Source organism: Tyto alba, unplaced genomic scaffold, assembly GCF_018691265.1.
Source record: "Tyto alba isolate M040663 unplaced genomic scaffold, T.alba_DEE_v4.0 Super-Scaffold_1, whole genome shotgun sequence".
Taxonomy (NCBI): domain Eukaryota; kingdom Metazoa; phylum Chordata; class Aves; order Strigiformes; family Tytonidae; genus Tyto; species Tyto alba.
The window spans coordinates 24425607-24443860 of record NW_024881261.1 but is presented as its reverse complement, the minus strand read 5'-3'; the positions used below and the strand labels follow the sequence as shown (position 1 = coordinate 24443860).

At 42.1% G+C, this 18254-nt stretch overlaps 1 protein-coding gene across 4 annotated transcripts in view; it reads right to left on the bottom strand.

Moving 5' to 3' along the window:
- Positions 1-18187, bottom strand: part of ADK (adenosine kinase) — a 289605-nt gene extending 271418 nt beyond the window's left edge. Inside the window, exons 1-2 of one of the 4 annotated variants that reach the window (XM_032982148.2) lie at positions 18059-18187; positions 2390-2464 (exon numbers count right to left, since the gene is read on the bottom strand). In XM_032982148.2, the coding sequence (XP_032838039.2) occupies positions 2390-2464; positions 18059-18114 (131 nt within the window). In that variant the 5' untranslated portion in view covers positions 18115-18187. Of the gene's footprint in view, positions 1-2389; positions 2465-9049; positions 9071-9208; positions 9313-9990; positions 10137-18058 lie in introns of those variants that run through there. The other 3 variants (XM_042797253.1, XM_042797148.1, XM_042797191.1) reach the window with 3 other exon arrangements.
- Between the last annotated feature and the right edge of the window lie 67 nt (positions 18188-18254).

The window sequence follows — 18254 nt, the reverse complement described above, 5'->3', positions numbered from 1 at the left end:
GTAGGGCTGCGTTATGTATTTATTTTCAGGTTTATTTATAACATGGATTGTATGCCATTTAAATATTGTTAAAAGGACCACTTGAGACGTCCTACACAATCTTACACTGTTTCTATTTGCACTTTCTTAATAGAAGTTACAAAAATAATCTGGTTACATAACTCATTTTAATACTCTCTCATTTCATTGACAATATATGTTGATTAAACTTGCGACATCAAGTCCTTTATTCTGAACAAAGGTATTTATTTACTCTTACAACTGGTTATACAAGAGAAGAGGATAACCTAACAGTGAAAAAGTTAAATGTATAAGATTCTTATGGGTGTTTACCTAACCTCTTTCCTCATTTCACTAAACATGCCCCATTAAACATGCCCATCCCATTGAAGAGGTGAGACACCGACTCCAGCGCTACTTGATCACAGCCAAGATACCAAGAGTTGCCACTACATGACTAGAAAGGGATGCATGTCTTGTTTGACAAGAAAAAACAGAGAGACTAGGCTAGTATGATTGACAATTTCTCTGTCAAATGCTTTGCAGTCCTGAAATATCTATATTCTTGCACCTCCCTGCAGCATTTGAACAGATAACTTTATTCTAGCAGTTGTTCCACAGCTAGGTTTGCTATTTTATCTCCCTTCGCAAGCTGAGGAAGTGTGGGATTTGATTCCCATTTCAGGAATCATTGCAAAAGGTAGTTGGACTTAACAGTAGAAACACACTTTGTCTGTTAAATGGACTACTATGCATACACTCACAAATAGGGAGATAGAAATAAAATCAGGTACATGTGAACAAGGTACACAAGCTTCTCAGTTTTCAGGTTATTACCAGAGCTATCACACTACCAGCAGGTACGCTGTGAAACAGTTATTGGAGGACTGATTATTGCTTTAAATAATACAATACTCCACAAAGGCATTTTGGCATTAAAGAAATTCTCACAAAACATATGCTGTTCCAGGAGATAATTTAACTTGTCTGACAGGACTACAATTTGAGTATGTAAGACTTTGATTTTTAAATTAAATTAAATTCCGCAGAGCAGATGAGATCCACTGAAAAGCACAATGCACTCTTGCAGGATTTCACTGCTGCAATATAGAGCCTACAATCTCTTTTATGACAGTAATTTATAAGGATTAGTTGGGGGGTATTGTTGAGTTGGGCGCAGGGGCATTACTTATGTTCAGAGACTGGTTTTTAAGTTATTTCAGTAGAAACTTAAGGCAGAGAATTACATCAGAATAATTTACTTTTTCAGAAACTGAGTCTATGTCTTGAGTGTTCAAAGTTCCAGATGTTCCTGAGATTGATACACTCCATTACATTCCTGGGTTTTACCTCCAGCTTATAATATTCAGGCTCTCACTTAAACCCACCTTTCAATAAAACTTGAGTGATAAAACATCTGTTGCAAAACAAATTATTGCTATTATTAAAAGCTTCAGAACAAAAGATTTGTAGTTGACAGTAGACATTCATAAATAAAAACTCTGCACCTGTTCTTTATTTGGTGATATGAAATTTATTCTTGATCCAGAATAACTAAAGGAACAACTAGCCAAAAGAATTATTAACACTTTAAAAATTAAACCAATAATTGTGAGCACTCTGAAAGATGAAATCAACTTACTGATCACTTGCAAACATGAGAAAGCGACAAGAACCACTGGGAGAAAGTTAGCTCATGCAGAAGGATCTAGCAGAGCAACTATATTTTACACATCTTGAAAAGACACAGCTCTAAGCTAATTAGAGAATAAGTAAGCTTAATGCCAACAGCAATTCAGCAATATGGTTATATTAATGGTAGCATAACAGCTAGGCTTAAGCAAGATAACAGACCACATGATAAGAAGCGGTCCTGTTCTTGACTGATAAATTGGAATATTTAAAAAAAAAAAAAAAAAAGGTACACTTGCACAACTTTTCTTGGTGTATTACAGTAATTACTTATTTGCCCCAAAGTCATCACTGGAGAAAGAAAAGAACGCTGTAATAGTACATCAAAAGTAGCACACTATTCATACAAGAGCTACCTACATCTTACTGACATTGATAATGGCTTTCAATTAAAGGCTAGCAAATACAGCATGAAGAGACTGGAATAAATAATTAATAGAAAACAATAAATAGCAAAACCACATTAAAACACTACAGTTTTTCACTGACACCACCACCATAGCTTCACATAGCTTCTATCTAATCAAAGGACTACTACAATGTTGGTTTCGTTCAGAATAAGGACAGAATCCCACAGAGATCAGCACAAACAGCATTACACAAATAGGTACTCTCCCATGTTTTTATAGGCATCATTCTGGAAACAAAACTTACTTTTTAAAAAAATAAATAAATAAATCAAGAAATCGAAACTTACTTGTCAAGGAAGTCCTTGTCCACAACCGCACAGATATCAAGCAGAGGGTTTCCCATTCCAAACAGGACATTTTCACTGTAAGAGAATCAATTATTCCATGTTAACTTAGCATTAGTTTATTGTTCCTAGTATAATATGTTGAAGCCTTTTTTTTCTTTTAGAGAGAAAAGTTTTTATTGAATACTGGTAAGAAACAAAAATATACAGTTTTTGTCCAGTGCAGTAGTCACACGGAGACCTGGCATATCAGGAGTCATATTTGAGTGAAGTATCATCCTACAGTAATCTTATTTGATCAATATGCAGACTGTAAGTAGTCAAGAATATATAAAGGAATATATTCTGTTAAACTATCATTCACTCAGATAAAGAATTAGAGCTGCATGCCACATTCTGTAGTTTTATAGGACTACATTCAGGTTGTAATACCAGATTTTACACAGAGGGAGCATGAGATTCAGGTTATAAGAATTTCACTGAACGGGCTGTTGCTGGGTTTACTCTGGCACTGGTCAAAAATTAACAATTTAAGTCTGTTTTAATAAACTGAAATTAAGAGACTATGGATCCTGCATTGTCAGCCATCTTAAACAGCATAGCCATCTACTGATAAGAATTTATGTACTTTTTAATCAATTTGAAATTCATTACCATGACTTCTGCCACATAAAAACAAGACATCAGAGATATGGTAAACAGCTGAAAAAACTGGCTTTTAACCTTTTCTTTAGATTCATTCAGAAACCATGCGTTACATTTTCCTGAATAGCATGTACTTGAGTGATAATGCAGTAATACCAAAGGATTAGATACGTGGCCTAGTGTTAAGTAGGAGCGAATATGCAGCTGTTCTCAAAGGCTGTCTAAAACCACATCCAAACCCATCCCATTCCTTGCTAAGCTAGCACCTGCTGCCTCCAACTGGCAAGGCAAACCCTTGCTCTAGCCACCAAAGCTAGCTTCAATACGACCACCAAATACGTCTCCCCCTTTACTATGTCTCTATCAAGTATTTCCAGAGAAAGCATATTACCTGTCTCTCCATCCCAAAAAAAAAAGTACTACTATAACACGGCCATTGAATCTAAAATTTATCTGCCGTTTATTCAAAGCTGAAAACAGTGTCAGCTGAATCTCAAAGAAAGCAAGTGAGTTTCAATTGTTCTGGCCCATTTAGAGCCAGATAAATGTTTTAGAGACTCAACATCTGCCTACTAAATGATAGATTTCATTAATTTCTACTTAGCAGGATAAAAAAAAAAAAAAGAATATAAAACAAGCTGAAAAGGGATGGTATGGAATAATCTCATTAATTGTGTCCAACAGGGGTTGGAAACTCATTCACATCCTTTCACAACTGCTAAGAAAAGCCCTTAGCTGACAAATATTCATCAAAGTTGAAGCTACTTGCCAAAAATACACAGTCAAACTTCTTCCTCTTTACAAAATCACATTAGCCTCCATTAAATGCTAAGTTCTGAAGTCCGGAAAAGTGGTAAATATGATTAATAACTTTGATACTGAGACACAGCAAACTCTGCTCAAAGTATGCTATTTTTTTGCTGTAGCTTTAAGACAGGCATTGACAGCCCATTTCACAGTAAATGAAATGTGGAAGACACTGCTTAGTGAAGGTGGAGCCAGAAATCCAGCTCACTCCCAACACAGGTAACATCTGCTTAGTAAAAACCTGTAAGACTCACTAAATAATTTTGTCAGTGTGAAAACTGAGTCTTCTAAATAGCTTAACCATAAGTTTTATCTAGCTAGAAGAAAAGAAGAGGGAGAGACAGATGACTGTTAAGAAGACATAAGGATAAAGGAGATAGGATTGTAGTTGGAGCCCCAAGACAGGACATTTTCTCTATTTTAAAGACCAAGTATTGCAGGACAATGAATGAAGAAGTCCCAATTCTGAAAGTGCTGAATGCAGATTTCTCCCAAACTGTATGCTCCTGTATTTGACATTTAGCTGATTCTCACATACTGTGAAATTCTACACATCAGTAATTTTATACCTACACTTAAGAAAAAAAATGCATATCATGGGTAAATTCCATATAAGACAAGTATCAGCACTTAAGTGTATGGTATGCCAGAAAACAGCATCTGAACTTCAAAAACTCTCTCAAATAGAGCTGACATGTTAAGGTCACTGCCTAGGAAGAAATCACCTTCAACAGAAGAGCAAAATAGAAGCTACCAAACATTTAACCCGATGAGAGCTGCAGAACGTACCAGTCAACATACCTGAAACAGCACAAGAGTAACTTTGTACTGGTTTAGCATCCACAGAAACTGTCAAGCCAGTAAGGTGCATTCAAACTCCTAACACAGCAGCAGCAGGAACTAGCCCTCTCAGTGCCATTTCTTCCAGGCAGCTCTTTACATCACATACAAGAAGTCCTGTTCCATTCCCACGCCTTCCTTCTCCCCTAGTATTTTATAACTATCCCTGTTCAAGTACTCCAGAGCCTCTGTATTAGGGTGCCATCCATGATGGAAAGTTTAAAAAGCCAAAGTAGCTATCACTAGACTAGTAAGTGTATACTCAGAAACATTCCCCTGAAACTTCTGGGCAAACTCTCCCCAACTGCAACATAGTTGTTTCTCACAACCAAATGTAGGACAGCAGAACTTGACAGCTTTTCAAACACATAAAACTTTGAGTACATTAACTGTTTGATTTCTATGAAGAAGAGAGGTACATAGATTATAACACTCATTTTTGCAAATCATCTAAATACATGAGCTAATAGACAGATAATTCTGTGTTTTCAATTAACATGTATTTCTACATATTTGGTTGTTCCAGCTTGATGTTTGACTTAACTACGTCCCAAGGTACTAGAACTTCCATGCTTAAAACTAGACATTAACATTCCATTGGCAAGAAGGAGAAAAATCCATACACTCTATTTGTACTGGAGACTATAGTTGTGTCATTCCTTAACTGACACTGCATTTGGTAAAAATATCTTTATAGGCAAAATGGGAAGAGTCTACACAATCTATTTCCAAGTCACAAATTTTAAAAATTCAACAAGTTTAAGCAGACATTTAAGATCACCACTGTGATCTGCATTTTCTAATACAAGCTTTGTGAATCACAATTTGGAAAGTCCAGTGTTTCTACTGTTAAAGACTTGGCTGTGTAAATCCTCAGCATGTTCAACCTGATTAACCCCCACCAGCTACGTTTGAGTGCAATGCAAATCACCCTTTCTTTGAGGGGCTGAAAAGTATCTGCACTGTTACACTATTGAGCTTTTTTGTGGCACAGCATGAGGTATAGCAGTTACTTGGCTATAGTTTGTTCCTCTGTAAAAATAAAAATAATAATACAAAAAGTCACATTTTCAGTAATGCCACATGTTGTAAAAGCACAAAATTAAACATAATATTTAAGATCCTGGAGAATGATAAGGGCACAAGAAACTGAGGTATTAAACTGTTGCATTCCCACCAAGTGTAAGACTTTCAGCAGTACATGTGAACCTTACCAGCCTTATGTCTGCTGTTCAGTCACACTGGACACCTGCACTGATTAAAATTTCATGGATTATTTCCAACCAACCAGATATAAAACAGTGAGGAAACAGCAATAGTTTCCCCAAAAGTAAGATTTCACAATACATAGGTTATTTGGGAAATACATCTCTGCAACAGACACAGAACAGACAATTATGTATTTCACAGACTTCTTGACTCCCTCCAGTCCCTTCTCTCGGACAGGAATACCGGTATCTAACCATCTGAGAAGGATGTTCTTGCTTAACTAACCTATTGAGAAAAAATATTTGGCTCAGCTCTCCAAGAAACAAGTGACAACTCCTCCACCTGCACAAATTAAGGGCGTATAATCGACTATACACAGTCAGTGTATGTGTGTGTGTGTACACATACACACAGAGTACATATATATGTGAACAGTATATACAGTTTTCAACTAAGAATAAGACGTTCATACAAATCTAAAACTTGTTCAGACACAGAAATACACTGGCCATCTAGCAGGCAAAACTACAGCAACAACAGTAACTTACCAGAAAGCTTGGATGTACACCACATTTGCATTCTAAACTCTTGACAACAAGCAATATATTTTTTGAGTTTGTAATTTAACTTTGGACTAGATAAAGAGTGAGTTGTAATTATCAGTTCGAGCGATGTAATTCATTAAATATAAATAAATCTTCACCTGCTAATTATGGCATTTTATTTGGAGATTGTCAAGATGATTGATTTCTCACAGATAGTCAGTGTTTCACATATTACTTGTATCACAAGCTGCAGAAGTAACAAAATTAAACCAAACTGGATGGAAACAACACACACCCACACCACACACCCCCCACCCCCCAAAAAAATACCAGTACTGAGCTACCCTTCAGTTTTAAGAAGTCAACAAAATTAACTCTAACTGAACAATCTGGAAAGCTGTGTCCAGTACAATGGTTATTCATTACTAATGCCCTACTATAGCAGGCATTTTTAAAAATACAGTTCTAATTGGCTGCTGAAGATTAGCAGTACTGTATCTAACAATCACATAATATTGTTATCATGCCATGCTGCTGTACCCTTCAGTGGAAGAGCAACATCAAAATATCAGTGAAAGCATAATATTAGTTACTGGCACAGAAACAGAAGATTATTTTGAGCCTTTGGATACTGGCATGTCTTACTTTTAAAAAAAAAAAAAAAAAAAAAAAAGAAAAAGATATCCTACTATTTCTTAAAAAACTTTTTGTATTTTTTTCTTCTTAATTGCTGCAAAAATTCTCATCTATGTAACAATAACTAATAGTAAAGGAAGCCACACTGAAAATTTCATTATTTTTATTGCTGTACAACAGCCTCATACTGTTGTGCAGCTGTAACGTACACATAATATTAAATTCTTATGCTAAGATATTTTACAGTCAGAAAGCCTTAATAAAACATGACTGGGACATCCAGTCGCATGACAGCCTGCTGCATGACTAGTCTTCTATTCACAATTATAAGATACGGTTTCATAAGAACTAAAATGTTATTATTTCCATAGGGTTTGATTATGCCCTTAAAAGTAAGGCCAAGCAAGGCATGTTCTCAGCACATCCATTTCAGTCACAAAAGAACATAGCTGAACCCCATGTAACACAAGATTTGGATTTATCAAAAGTCATTTATGCATGTAGTTACACCAACAATAGTACCAGATTCATAGCAATTAAATAGCTATAAGCCCCCAACTAAGAACATCCTTCTCTCATCCCACTTCCCTATGTAACATAAATACAAGTCAATAAGATGACAGGTACTGTTAACCATAACTTGTCTAACACTAAAAGTACCTCAGAACTATTATTCCGTGATTCCAAAATTCAGACAATTTCCATTGCATCACACATCAGCAAATTACTTTAGCATATAGATCATAAAGATACAAGTAGCTTGTAGGACATGCTCACATGATTTCCTTACTTAGGTCTTAAGTAAAAGCAGTATTTGGCTAAGGAGTTACATGTTTACATACTGACTTAGAGGAGTATCTTCAGTAAAGATTTCATTCATTATGAAACCTTCATAGTCTTCTAAAGCGACACACTCACAGGTTCCAACTTAGAAGGCAAGCCTAAAAGCCTTGGCCTTACATAAGCAAGGCTGCCACAGGAAAAAAAAAAAAAATAAACTGTTCCACCTCTACCAAGCTCCTTACGCAGCTGCGCTAACTCCACAAGCTCCAACAGTAAAATACTACTGCAATTTCAAAGAGTTATCATCTGTACTCCTCGGTGAGAAACAGTGTGAAATCTGATACACTGAGTTTTGAGGGTGGAGAGGCGAGATGGGAGAGCTGCCTTGAATGATGACTGAATTTAAGAGTCTGTAATTTTAGGCATTTCTCTAGTAGCTGAAGGACTAATCAAAATAATGACATGACAAAGGTTACCAGTTCACAATACCACCCCATCTTGAGATGAAGTGTTCTAGGAAGCTAAACGGGTCACAACGATTCCTTTCACTGCATGGGAAGTTAAGGGTTTGTCATTCTTCAGTTATCGCTGATAAACTGACATTACCACAGGCCCAACAGACCGCTAAGGGACCAACCTGTTATTACGACCCGTCTTCTCATTACTTGAGGTTCATTTAAAATTAGGTTCCAGTCACGGCACGCCACAGCGATGCTTTAAGGTTCAAACGCGGCTGCCGGAGTCTCACGACATCCGTCCTCCCACGCCCACGGGCGGGACCCCGCCGCGGCAGGTGGCCGCCCGCGCTCCGGCGCTACCTCTGACAGCGGCACCGCCGCGGAGCGACGCCGCACGACAACCCCCGGCCGTGGCCCCGCCGCCGCCGCCCCTCGGCGCGCCTCCGGGAGCCCGGCCCGGCGCATCCATCTCCTCAGGGCTCTCGCCCGGGCCGGGGCGGACGGGCGAGCCGCCGAGGGCTGGCATCGGCCTCAGCGGGGGCGACCGTTGGCGGCGGTCGCCGACGCCGTCGCGCGCCCACCTGCCCGCCAGAAATAAACTCCGCGCGCCCAGGGAGAGGGTGACCCCCCGCCGGGCTGAGGTCCCCGGGAGGGAACGGGCGGGGCGGGGGGCTTGCGGCCGCGAAACCCACTCGCGGCACAGGGCGAGAAGGAGAGAACGGAGCCGCGCTACCCCGCACCTTCGTTACGCGGGTGGAGAAGGAGCGTAGAGCCGAGCCCCGGCGGAATATCGCGCCGGACGCCCCCGCCCCGCGAGCGGGAGCGCATCAGCGCCCGCCCGCCGCTTCCCCTGGGGCGCCGGGTTGGGCTGCAGGAGCCGCGCCGGGGCTGGGCGTTACCTGAGGGTGGGCATGGCTCCCCGCCCGGCCGCCCGCGGCGCAGCCCCGCTGGCAGCGGCGTCGCCTCTCCGCCCGCCTCGGCCGCGACTGAGCCGCCGGCCACGGCTCGACCGACCCACCCGCGCGCCCCCGCCCCGCCCCGCCCGCCCGTGCGTCCCGCCATTGGCTGGGCGGCCGGCGGGGGCGTGGCCGGGCCCTCCGCGGCGGCGGGGCGCGAGGAGCCCCGGGAGGCGGCGGCCTCGGGGCGCGGGCGAGCGGTTCGGAAGCTCCCGGTACCGAGCGGCGCCGCCCGCGCGGCGCCCCGGGCTCTCTGGCCGCCATCTTTGGTGCGGGCAGAGAGTACGCGCCTCCCACACACCTCCTCCTCCCCCTGTCACCTCCCTCCGCCAGCCCGAGAAGGCAATTACGGTCGCCGGCGCTAATAAAAAAAAAAAAAAAAAAAAAAAAAAAAAAAAAAAAAAACGCGTTGCATTGAGGTAGCGAAGAGGTGTGGGGTGCTAGCCGTACTGCCCGCATTAAAGATGGCTAGCGGAGCTCCTGCCATCGCAGTCCCTCGGCTGTCACGGGGCCGCGGGCATGGCTGCGCCCCGCTGGGGGCCCCCCCCGGGCCGGGGCTGCCCCCCGGGCCAGCGGCAACGTTCCCGCCCCGGGCGCCCGCCCGCCGCCCCAGGACCGCTCGTCCTCCCCCGCCGCTGACTGACGCTTCCCCCCGAGGAGCGATTTTTACACACTTCGACAAGAACGCCTTTTCACTCTTTTTTTATTGGTGTGTTGGCTCAGACCTTAACGCCGCTTCAGGTGACCTTCCGTGAAGCCTTCCTCCTCGGCCGCCGCCGCCCGGCACCGGCGCCCTCAGCCAGCGACGGCCACGTCCCCGCGCCCCCGGGGGCTGGGGCAGGGCTGGCCCGCCCCGCGGGCGTGGGCTCTCGCTCCAGGGCGGAGGGCTGCTTTCGTCTATTTTATCCCCAGGTTGCTGGAGCGCCTGGCAGCCACCTGTGGCACGCTGCTACCGGGATTTCTCTTTCCCACCTGCCAGAGAGCAAGAGCGGAGACACGGACGAGATGGGGGCCTGTCGGCCACCGTTGGCGGGGAAAAAAGGGCAGCCCTCCATTGCCCAGCTTGTTTCTTGGCCGCCTGACATTCAAGCAAAACGGCCGTGTCAGAAAAGGAAAAGCATCGGTAACGCCAGGTTCCTATCCTCACTGTTCCTCCCCCCTTGCTCTTCATCGGGCTGTCAAAGTCACCGCTACCCCGTGCGGCATTGGCACTCATTTTGTTAACTTACCAGCACCAGAAACACTGATTCATGAAACTGATGTCAGAAGAGGTTGTTTTTGCCAAAAGAGAATCCCACGTTGTTCTGTTAAGAACTGTTGTGTCACCTCTAATTAAATATTTAAACTTTGCAACTTTCTAATCCTGTGGTTATTAGCTTTAGCTTCCCTTCCTTTCCAACTACAAAATGGGAATATTGTATTCAGGAAAATTAAAGCCAAACTTTTCCATTATTTTTGATTTTTGAATGTCTTGGAAGAGACAATGCCAAAATTTGATATGTTCACAATGCTCAAGGACCTACAGTGTCACATGAAGATAACAGGTATATTTATGTTCGATACCTGACGTAGGACAAATTTCCTAGGTTCTCTAAACTAAACACTCAAACATTAATCATCACTTACAAAATTCTCATTATTAAAGAGTGTCAGAGGTCTTGAAAAGTCAAACTAATTGAAGTGGGAAATGCATCCATCACCCTACTGTTGCAACACACAATACAACAGGCCCCCAAATCCTGATGGAGGATTTTGAACTCTAATAAAATGTAAATACTATATTTGGATATATAACGGCTGCATCTTCTGATCCATTTTGAACAACAGTTTATTCCTAGTTTAATAATTTCAGTACCTAAAAGCCAGACTTCTGTTTCGTACCTGAAAATGGGGTGAGGAATTCCAACACAGGCAAATATAACAATAGTAGTACACAGCTTGGTCTTGTTGCTCCTATCACTGTATTTTAAATAATAAACCCATTAAAAAAAAAAAAAAAAAGAAAAATCAAGTTGAGGATTCCCTCATAAATAATTGCCTGGGTTTAACAAGCACATAAGAATATGTAAAAGAAAAGAGATATAATACATTAACAAGGTCTATATTTATAATAATTTGTAACATACAACCGTATATTACAAATATTAAGCTACAGAGTCCAAATGATGTAACATCAAATGTTCCTTTTTATCAGTTTCGCAACACAGGATCAAAAGGGTGTTTTTCTAAAAAATTAAACAGCCTTTTATGAAATAGCATGTATGACACCTCAACATCATTTGTCAATCACACTTTTATAAGCTTCCAACTATTCCCAAGTCCAAACATCTTGATTGTACTATCACATACCCACAGGTTCTACACTAACATCTTTGAGGCATCACCTACCACTACAGATTTTTGGGTCACTTGCCAGGGAACTTCTAGAAGTCCTGACACATAAATGGAACAAGAGCAACCAGGGCATCCCTGGAAAAATGGTCATTTGTGGCTTATGGTCGTTCATACATTAACTTTATGATGCTCATGCCCCAAGTTTGACTTGTAGTCACATCACATATGTGCTAGGCAGCCAGCCTGAGTTTGCTCAGTTTCCCGACACCTTTCAAACCTTCTCTGCTTGCGTCGGGCAGCTGACCTGTGCCTTCACATGTGTTTTGGCTTCAGAAATCCCTGAGAGAAATACGGAATTCACAGCTTTTGCATTTGAAGATGTATAATACCTGACAGGGTCTAGCCACAATTTCTCTTCACTGCTTCTGTTACTATACAGTAAGGAAGAGATCTGCATGACCATATGAGTTCCTCTAAATGTGATGAACAATTATTCCTCAGGTGATTTCATTAAAAATCTTCCTTTCAAGCATGGTATGAATTAAAAATTAACTGCACCTCCACATAACAACAGGTAAGCATGTGAGAATTTTTTAAATGGCACTTTATTGAAGTAATCCATGAAGCTATACATTTTATACATTTGTAACTTGTGTGTCCAACACATCGGCAATCTAGACCTTAGCTTCGGACTAATGTGTTATGTTTTACACCACAAATATTTGGTATAAATTGTCCAGTTTACAACACATAAACAAAAAGTTCTCCATTAATCCTCAGATTTTACCCAATCCCTTCACAGTGCAAAACTAAGGTTAACATTAGATAATCTGCCCACTCTTTATTCTTTGCAAGACAGAAGGATGAGCTTTTACATAACAGCCTCAGCAGACATTATAAAATGGGACTAGCAAGCAGGAAGTCTACAAATTCTCTTTCAATAACGGCATTTTGCAGAGTTGCATGCATTTTCTACTGAAACAGTGGCTGTTTTGAAAACTTTCCTACAGAGAGAATTTCATATTTTGCAACATAAACTAAGATGTATTTTTATCTTCTATGGATCTACTAGCAAAGTATTAATTTTTGTTTATTATTTTACAATTCCATAGAATAATCCCATTTCTTTTAATGCAGCTTTACAGACTACACAGCTGTAGAAGCAAAGGGAAGTCTATAAATCTGCATCACATTTCAGACAGCTATGCTTTTTTTCTATCTTATTCTAGTCAAATAGCCTAGCCATTGAGACAGTTACAATTGCTTTGTACCACTGAATGTATAAGGGGAAAAAAAAAAAAAATCACAAAAATATTTCACTTTAAATGAAATCCCAAGATACCATAAAGCCAGAAAGTAGCCTTATGCTCCCATATCCTTCAAGCGTGAAACAACGCTGACTGTAGTTAAACAATCATTACAGAAATGATTACAGTTCAAACTGGCAAAAATAAAACCAACTTTCCCTTCACTGAATTCTGAGTAATACCCAAAGACTTCTCTCCTTCACACAAAATGCTTTGATATTTTTTATATAAATAATATTAGTATGTAAATTGAAATTATTTAAGAAGCAATTCAGAAATAAAAAATGAAGAGCCATGAGAAAACAGTGTTCACACTGTATCTGCAAGTTCAATTGACCTTTTTCAAGAAGATAAGGTTTTCCAATACATTGCCAGCAAATACTAATTAATGACCTTTAGATAGCAACCCATTCCCTGCTTCTGAAACTGGTTTTGTGAAATATCTGTGTACCATGCCTGTGTACAATACCTACTCAAATTCAATATCAGAACCTTGAATCACAAGCCAGAGTTTTGCTTTAAACATTTCCACATTAAATATACCTCAGCAACAACAGAGTAAGCCAAAGTCTTGCTCTACAGAAAGCTTATTTCACATTATTGCACTGACATCGTACGCAACTATTACATTCATTCAAGTCTCCTCTGTGAGCATCTTCATGGTCTAAGTAATATTAATAGATCTAATTAGTGAGTAATTCTATACAAGCTGTTGCATTAGGGGGAAAAGAATGAACTTGCAAATCTCAGAAAAATTCACAGGAACTTCAAGATTCATGATGCAATAGGTGTCTTTGGACTGGCTCCCCTCCCACTGCTAACCAGGCATGCAAGAAGCTCTAGGGGCAAGACTAGTCCTGTTGACTTCAGGGAGGCAGCACACCAAGTTAGAGGCGTACGTTTCTGCAGGATATCAGCAAAGACTACTATGTCTAAACTATTGCTGTACATCAGTATGACTGTTCTGACCAGATGGGCTGCAGGTAACATCAGTAACGAAAGAAAGAGACACCAACCATGCTCGTGGCCCAGTGCAGAGACTTCCCACGACCTCCTCTTTCCTTGCTCAGGTTACACATTCCTTCCCGTAAAGCAAGGAATTACTGTAATTAAAAGGACGAAAACACCGTAACAAGCTTCTCCAATACAGGAACACAAAACCGTGGAAATATGACACATGCTGTGAAAAATCCCACAGGATTACATCAAAGGCCAGGCGAAGACACATGTCAATCTAAACAGCAATCTGAGAGTTACATATCCAAACAATGGAAATGAGTGCCCGGACTGTAAGAGCAAGGTATTTTCCACGCTGCAAGTCATTCCGGTTGTAGATATATCTCTGTTAATTTTGCTGTATTTAGGACATAACAGCAGCAACTGTCCCTTCAAAGTTATGTTGACAAAGTCTGCTGCTAGTATCTTCAAAAGTATTTATCTGCTTTCTACAGGAGTCTAAATATCTATCTGAAGAAAAAGTCTATTGATTTTATTCTTTCAGGACTGAACACAGCAAGGTGCTTAAGTTTCAGATCCTTCTTTGTACTAAGAGGCCATTAAGAGTACTGATGTGGAAAAAGTTACCCATAGTGGCAGATATGAGAAACTGGAAAGTAAGAAAAGCATAAACCATGAAGACAGAAATGGAAATGAATACAAATGGGGAATAAGGTGAAATTTAAAAAGAAAAAAAAAAAAAAAAAAGCCAGAGATAATAAAAGAGAAAGAAAAATTATTTACTAAATTATAACTGAAAGCTTTGTCACATCTAATTTAAAATATTTGGAATCTTCTTTCATTTGTAGAGAGTTGATAAAAGAATAAGCTAAATTAAAAGCCAGCTTCTTAAGAAAATCAAAAATGCATGAAATTAGCAGTATTTTTTACAGTCACCAGTATCAAGCTGCCTAAAATCTAGTGGAATGGTAATGACAAAGGACTGCTTTTGATAACAATTACCCACAGAGTGTTTAATAATTTATTCTGAAAAGGAAGAGACATCTAATAGTAACAGAAGAGAAGATATATTGTACTTTGTACTTTTAGTATAAAGTATTTGTCAAATTCAATGTTTACATTGTCTTCATGTAGATAAACTGATTTGTCCAAACAGCCAGCCACGTCATGACTATTCAATCAATACAGCTGCTGCAGAACAGCCAGAAGGCCATAATGGAGCAGAGAGGACTTCACAGTGGAAGATTTCACAAATTGGTTCATTTTTTCCCTCTGCACACATGCATATTTCTATACAGACATGTACATATAAGCTCAAAATTTCTATAGAGAATGTCCACATTCTTTCATAACTGTACCAGCCTGTCAACAGAAGTCTGGTTGCAGTTTTTACAGACTTCCAAGACAAAACCAAACCAAATATAAAAGGACACAAATCCTTAGTAACCCTCCTCTGAAGTAATGCCTCATGATGTTTCTAGTAAGATGATGCTACCACTCAGTGACAAGCCATTTGCGGTTTTAGAAGCCTATTTTCTGTTCAAACAGTACAGTTTACACACACAATGATATTTTATTTCACACAGCAGATATGTAGTCAGAAGCCTGAAACAACGCAGCATGCATTAATGGCCTTGCCTAAAGCCCGTTGGTTTTATCAGGGATTTGCACCCGTCAATAAAGACAATGCAAAACCTGTCGCCCAGCAGATTAATGTCAGCACAACACATTGTTGAGCTGGGAATGCTAGTTTGGGTCTCAGGCTTTGTGTTCTGCTCACTGGGTGGCAAAAGCCAACCATCCTATATTGCTTTCAAACAACTTTAGCTGAACCCAGTCAGCTTTGCCTACTTCATGAGGGAGCAGTATTTGCTTTCCTTTGCCTAAAAGGATCAAAAGGTACTAAAAAGACCTATGTATCCATGAAACTTCCTTGATGCCCTTTTGAGAGAGAAAATGATGAAGAAAAAAAAAAAATACGGGGTAAGGAAATGTTTGTTATTGCTGACAAGGTGTGGCTTATATTACAGAGTGGACTTTAAAATTTTTATGTCATTTTTTATATTAAAATCGTTTTTGCGGGAGCCACAGTAAATATTCAGGTTTGTATTGTATGGGAAAATAAGGTACAAGACCATCCTTGTCGAGTCCTTTGGACATGGTCTTCTAAAGAGGCTGAAGAGTCTCAGATCTAGAAGCTGAGGACGAGGAATTCTCCTGTAATTCTTGGTATAACAAATATGAAGCATTTATCTCCCAAATTTTTCAAGTGATTTTTCCCTTCTTTTCATATCTGTAGGTTAACTGTTTCCAGTACTCCCAAGCATATGTAGCAGTGCTTCACATTAACAACCAAACCTCATTACAAACACAAAAAAGTCAAGGAACCTCAACCATTCTGGTACCTTCTGTACTGGCTTTTAACACAGAACAAAGTCCCAAAGCAGCACTTGGCCAAACAAGTTCTTGCCGCTATGTTCAAATGAGTGCAGAGCTCTGCCAAATCTAGTCCAACCACCTCACCCACTTCACGAGTCCAACCCGCAGCCCACAGCACACATTAACTTTATTTGATCACCAGTTAATTATGGCATTTCTCCTCTTATGAAACGAGAGCTAGTCTAGTTTACACTTCATATTGAAATAACTTGAAACAGAATTAGAGTACACAAGTTCTAACAAAGCTCCTCATGTTTTATCTATCATACCTTACAAAAGTATTACTTCCAGTTTAATCAGTTATCGGAGTATGTCACCATGGTCTTTAATTTCACTGTAAACATCCTGTACATTTGTAACTCAGTACTCCATTGATGTTCTCAAATTTTTGATTTTTCATGTTTAGGCTTGAAGCAAGTAAAATGCAGTTTCCTCTAGTAAGCTTTATCCACAGAAAGATTGCAATTGCAAGTTTCTTGCCCCACCTTGCTTTAAGGCCCATGGACATAACTGCTGCTTTTTAATTACAACCTTACACTGCTGCCTGCCACTTGCCTGGTTTCAAAGCTCAGCTACATTTTTCCTTTTCCACTGTCTGCAACTGAGCTTGTCAACTATTATTAGACTTGAAAAGTCACTCAGCTGCCAAAGGAGCAAGTACTCTGACTTTGACAAATTTAATAGGATTAGTTCTCCCAGTAAGGACATAAGTACGAAAAGGGACTGTTCTCACCTCAGTACTGAAGTACATATACGTCCTTTATGCTATATTTGAGCAAGTTATTAGTTATCGCCGAGGTAATTTTGGACCTTTCAAGGCCTCATGTCATCAATCCTCTTCATATACTGAATACTTGATCAGCTATCTTACAATTATATTCGCGTCTAATAATCCCGAGAAAACAAACCAGAAACTGCACCCACACAAGCTCTGCTATAGCTCTCTCAGTACTCCTTGTGACCGTGCTTCCTGCATTGAGAAACCTCATATTTTTCTGCTCTGACATTTAAAAATAAAATACTTGCTTCTGGGCAGGCCATCAGCCAGGTGGGATTCAGTCAGTGATATTACAGTGATCACACAAACAGGGAAGTACAGCAAATGGCACAGATTATTTCAATATTAAGACATTTAAATATATTCCACGTGCCCCAAAGAAAATGTGTCTGTTAACGAGGGATTTTGGATAACTAAATTCCTGTCTAACGGGGACAGAGGCGCCCCTCAAGGCTATTAACCGGGGCTCTCGGGGGACAGGTTCAGAGGCGGCGGCGGCCGGGGGGCAGCCCAAGCCGCGCTGCCGGGCCGGGCGGCGCAGCCGCGGGCAGCGCTCACTGTCGCCGCACGCCCCCCCCCCCCCCCCGGCGCTCCGGGGCTCACCCGCACCGACCGACCCCCGCGCCGAGGCCCGGCCTGGGCCCCCCCGGACCCCGCGCCACGGCGGCGGCGCTCCCGCCCTGGGCCAACGCCGGGGCCGAGCGGCGGGACCGGCGGGGAGCAGCCGGGGCGCCGCGGCCGCGGCAGCGCAGTCCCTCCACGTGCGCCCGGCGCCGCCGGGAGGGGAGCGCGGTCCCGCGGCGGGGCCGCCCGCCCCGCGCCGCGCCCAGCCCGGCCGCCCCCGCCGCGGCGGGACCCTCCCGGCGTCACTCCGACCGCGCGCCGCGGCGGCACGTGGCTTGTCCTCCACCGGGGGCAGCACCCGGCGACGCGCCGGTGCTTCTCCGTGGAGGAGAGCCCCTCCCCGCCGCCCGTTACCTCAGTTGCTTTTGCTCCAGCTTGAGCTTCTTGGCTTGCGGCTCCCCCGCTGCCATCTTCGCGCTGAGCGGCGTGCGGCGCGCTCCCCTCGGCCCGCCCGCCAGCCCCGGCCCGCCCCGCCGGCCGCGCCGGCACCGCCACCGAGGGGCGGGGGCGGCGGGGCGGGCGGCCGCGCCGGGCGCCTGACGGGGAAGGG